This window comes from Triticum urartu, chromosome 6A (assembly GCF_056163025.1).
Source record: "Triticum urartu cultivar PI428250 chromosome 6A, HENAU_Tu73, whole genome shotgun sequence".
In the NCBI taxonomy this organism is placed as follows: domain Eukaryota; kingdom Viridiplantae; phylum Streptophyta; class Magnoliopsida; order Poales; family Poaceae; genus Triticum; species Triticum urartu.
The window spans coordinates 305,004,584-305,009,206 of record NC_141878.1 but is presented as its reverse complement, the minus strand read 5'-3'; the positions used below and the strand labels follow the sequence as shown (position 1 = coordinate 305,009,206).

Genomic DNA, 4,623 nt, shown 5'->3' with positions numbered 1-4,623 from the left:
TGGCATCATGCTTTTAATCGCATAATCGTTCCATTCTTGTTTGGGTTAATTGAATAAATGCCACTCCAATTCTGGTGATTCAGAAAAATGCCACTCCAATTTGCAAACTTCGAAAAATGCCACTCCAATTCTCGGATACATCTGTCGATGCCACTCAGGCCTTTTGAGCTGGTTTTTTAAGAAAAAACGCTGTCATATACGCCCTATATTTTCCATCGGACAGAAATGCCCCTGCATCCATCTGGTTAACACGCACCGGTCCAGCCCCGTGCCTATCGTCTTCCTCGCGTTCCTCTCTTCATTCCCCTCCTCTCTCCCAAGAACCCTAGCCGCCGCCGCCCTGCTCCCCCGCATCCCGAGCCTCCGCCCTGCTGCTCCACATCCGTCAACCGCGCCCTACTGCTCCACATCCCGGTGCCGCCGTCCTGCTGCTTCTCCCCCCGCTGGGCAGGAGCCCCAGCCGACGTCTTGTTGTTGAGCGCCCCACCACCAGCAAGCGAGCATGGCGGTGGCCATGCTGGAGGCCACTTGAATCACGCATCCTCGAGTGCCACTGCCGAAGATTCGAATTAACCCCGCAACAATGTCATCCCCGGCCCCGAATTCTCAGTAAGTTTGTAGAAAAAATGCTCAAGTTCCACCGATTTGTTGCATGTGTGTTTAGTTCTTCCCCAATTGTTGATGTTTGATTACCCATATGATTTTCATAGGCACAGTGGCAGCAATGCTTTTAATTTACAAATTGTTGTGGAGGTCTTTTCTGTACAAGTCCTGATGGTAGGAAGATTTATGTGAAGGGAAGGAATTTGCTATGGACTGTAGTCGTAGAAAAGTTCAGCGTTGATGCATTAACACGCCAGCTAGCTTTAGAGTTGAACATTGGCACTAATCAATTGGTGTCAGTTTCATATTTTGACAAAGTGTTGGGTGAAAATGTCAGGCTGTTGCATGATGAGCAGCACTACTTGATGTTTGATATGTATGCAGCTGAGCTGAAAGTGCCACTTAGTGTGGTAGTGGTGGATGTAATTGGATCTAGTGTATTCAATGGTGGATCAAAAATTGCAGATTTTGTTCCTATTAGTGTTGTGCCTAATGATGATCCATTGGTCATGGGCACTCAAAATTATGCAAATATAATCCAGCCGAATGATGCACAAGCATACCTCCAGACCGACACTACTAATTGTCCAACAACGCCAACTCAGCCTGCACCGCCTCCTATAGTTGATAGTGTCACATCAGAGGTTGGAAGTACAAGCCAGCCTAATGTGCCACATGCTGACCAACAACAAGAACTTCAAAATCCTTCCACTGATCCATTTGATAACGAGGAGGAGTATGTTGGAGTTGATGATGAACATCTAGTAGGTGTTAGCATTCCTGAACCTGCCGTAGTGCAAGCACTGGCTACAACACCTGATGAGAAAGCTGAAGATGAGGAGGCCGAAGATGATATGGATATCTCCGATGTTAAGCATCTTATCCAGCAGGAGGAAGAGGTTACTGACATGCCTATTCAGTACAATGTGGCCACTGATCCTTATAATGCTGACATTAAAGTGGGGGCTCTTTTTCCTGACATTGTAACCTTTAGAAAAGCAATAAGACATCATGCTGTGGTAAAAGACTTTGAGCTAGCTAAAGTAAGGACTGATTCTACTAGATTCATCGCTAATTGCTCATATCCTAGTTGCCCTTGGCGCATTCACGCATCGAGGTTGCGTGATCAACAAGTTGTCATGGTATGCTTACTCATGTTGTAATTATTTGTGCATTTTCTCACCTTTCTCTTATGACTATTATATCCTACATGTATCCTGTTTTTGTGTGTGCGAACTAATCATGGCATCTTTGTGCAGATAAAGAAGATTCCCTCTGAGCACAATTGCCCTACTACAAAGCTTGTAGGCAGCAGAATGGCAACACAAGGTTGGGTTGCAGAGAAGCTTGTTGATTGGGTGAAGAAAAACCCAGGAGAGGGAGCAAAGGTAGCGAAAACTAAGTTGGAGGGTGACTTCAACTTCAAGCTGAAGTATTCCAAAGCTTGGGCAGGTATGAAGATAGCTCTGGAACAAATGCATGGTAAATATGAGGATAGTTTTCAATTGTTGTTCAAGTGGAAAGCAGAGATAGAGAAGAGATGCCCTGGTAGTATTGTTGAGATTGATTTGGTCAAGGAAAAAGATAAGTACTATTTCAATAGAGTCTTTGTAGCTTTCAAACCCTGCATAGATGGTTTCTTAGCTGGATGTCGACCATACATAGGATTAGATGCAACTGCACTGAATGGCAAATATGTTGGTCAGTTAGCATCAGCGACCGGAGTTGATGGACACAACTGGTTGTATTATGTAGCATATGCCGTATTTGATTCAGAAACTAGAGAAAACTGGGTATGGTTTATGCAGCAGCTGCGCAGGGCTGTAGGATGTCCACCAGGGCTAGTAATTTCCAGTGATGCTTGCAAGGGACTAGAAAATGCAGTTGACAAAGTATTCCCCGAGTGCGAATATAGGGAGTGTATGCGCCATTTATACCAAAATTTTATGAAAAAATTCCATGGTAAAGTGTACACAGACCATTTGTACCCAGCTGCTAGGGGATTCACAGAGCACAAGTTTAGATGGCATATGCAAAAGATATTTGAGGCTGATCCAAGTGCTATCGAGTACCTTGAGAAACACAACAATAGGATTTGGTATAGGTGTGCCTTTGGTGTGGATAGCAAGGTTGATTATCTCACTAACAACATTTCTGAAAGTTTTAACAAGCAGATCAAAGACTTGAAAGGGCTAAATTTGTGTGAGCTACTAGATAGGATTAGAGAGCTAATAATGGTGAAGTTCAATGTGAGGAGGCATGTTGGTAGGTATTTGGCCGGCATAATCTTGCCCGAGGTTCTCAAGAGGCTCAATGCACTCAGTAAAACAATTGGGCCCCATAAAGTGGCGTGGAATACCGAACATGAGGCAGAGATTACACTATATGATGTGAAAGCATATGACCAGAGGCACACTGTTGATCTAAAACAGAGAACATGCTCATGTCAGAAATTTCAAGTTTCTGGGCAGCCTTGCATTCATGCATTGACTTTCATTTGTTCAATGAGGGGCGCAAAGATTGAGTCCTTTGTTGATGAGTATTACAGCATGGCAAAATTTCGAGCTGCTTATGCTGGGGCACTGCCAACCATGACTGATAGGACACAATGGGAGCAAGTTGACCTTGGATTCCTTGTTTACCCACCTATACAAGAGAAAAGGCCACCTGGAAGGCCCAGGGTTCAAAGAATTAGAGGATTTCTTGAAGACCCAGGAAGAAAAGTGGTTAAATGCAAAAAATGTGGTCGAAATGGCCACTTTGCAAAAACTTGCAATCTCCCTCCTTTAGTTATTGCAGAACCACCACCAATGGAGCACACTCCTACTAAAAGGTGCCAATGTACTTACAAAATTTGTTTACGTCAAATGGGTTCATGTTGCTAAACCATTTCACCTTTTTCTATCATGCAGAAAGAGAGATGCTACTGCAGCCGAGGAGGAAGTTGTGGAAGATGACAAACCTATAGCAAATTATAAAAGGTATAATACTAACTTATGTTCATTCTTTTACCACAAATTATATTTATGAACACACAATACTTAGTTCCGACATTTGCTCTTAATGTACCTGCAGGCAGAAGACTCCGGTCAAGAAGAAGACGCTGGCTAAAAAGACGACACCGGTCAAGGAGAAGACGACGCCGGTCAAGGAGAAGACGACGCTGATTAAGAAGAAGACGCCAGCTAAAAAGACAACACCGGTCAAGAAGATGCCGGTCAAGGAGAAGACGACACCGGTCAAGAAGAAGACACCGGTCAAGAAGAAAAAGACGCCGGTCAAGAAGAAGACTCCAGTCAAGGGGAAAGGCAAGCAAAGTGAAGGTACTGGAAAGGAGAAAACTGCAGGGAAAAAGAGCAAAAAACTGCAGTTTGTTACACCATCTACCAGTGATGCTGTTCTCAAGCCAACTCTAGGAACCAAGAAAAATCTGCTTTATTGGCTTGGGGGATGAATTTGCTTGAACTGGACCATGTATGTGTGTGTGATGCGCAAACTGGAGCTGGAACTTGTATGCGTGTGATGCTCAAACTAGAGGTTGAACTTGTGTGTGTGTGTGTGTGTGTGTGATGCTCAAACTAGAGCCTGATGGCCAAACTAGAGCCTGATGTGTGTTGCTTAAACTGGAGCTTAGCTATTTTGGTTCATCTACTGTTGATGCTCAAACCGGAGCTTTAAGACTATTTTGGTTCATCTTCTATTGATGCAAAATATTATGACATGTCATCTGATGCAAATTATATGTATTTCGGCCGAGGTCATGTTCATTTTTCCCACTAACTTCATGCTTCCTCTACACAGTACAATCATGCTTGTTCTGCACAGGAAAATAACACATTCTTCATTACTCATAGAAATGTTACATCTTTTTCAGTACAGCCACTAGATATGCACACATTACAAGCATGATCTCATCATTTTTCTGCTTAAATCTGCACATCAGACATACATTTTTGCATTCTCAGTCTGTTTACAACACACATATTTTTGCACTATCAATCTTCAGCTCTTCGATCTTCC

At 43.4% G+C, this 4,623-nt stretch overlaps 1 protein-coding gene across 1 annotated transcript; it reads left to right on the top strand.

Moving 5' to 3' along the window:
* The first annotated feature begins 256 nt into the window (after positions 1–256).
* LOC125513361 (uncharacterized) lies at positions 257–4,250 on the top strand. The gene is made up of 5 exons (XM_087527880.1): positions 257–609; positions 711–1,745; positions 1,863–3,436; positions 3,516–3,584; positions 3,679–4,250. Exons 2-5 carry the CDS (start codon positions 969–971, stop codon positions 4,055–4,057), a joined length of 2,799 nt encoding a protein of 932 aa, XP_087384006.1. The 5' UTR covers positions 257–609; positions 711–968; the 3' UTR covers positions 4,058–4,250.
* Positions 4,251–4,623: the final 373 nt, after the last annotated feature.

Excerpts from the sequence above, each read along its gene's own strand:
- LOC125513361 (XM_087527880.1), top strand. The coding sequence starts at position 969 with ATGTTTGATATGTATGCAGCTGAGCTGAAAGTGCCACTTAGTGTGGTA. Across the intron at positions 3,437-3,515 it reads GAGCACACTCCTACTAAAAG|AAAGAGAGATGCTACTGCAG; the intron begins GTGCCAATGTAC and ends TCTATCATGCAG. Across the intron at positions 3,585-3,678 it reads CCTATAGCAAATTATAAAAG|GCAGAAGACTCCGGTCAAGA; the intron begins GTATAATACTAA and ends ATGTACCTGCAG.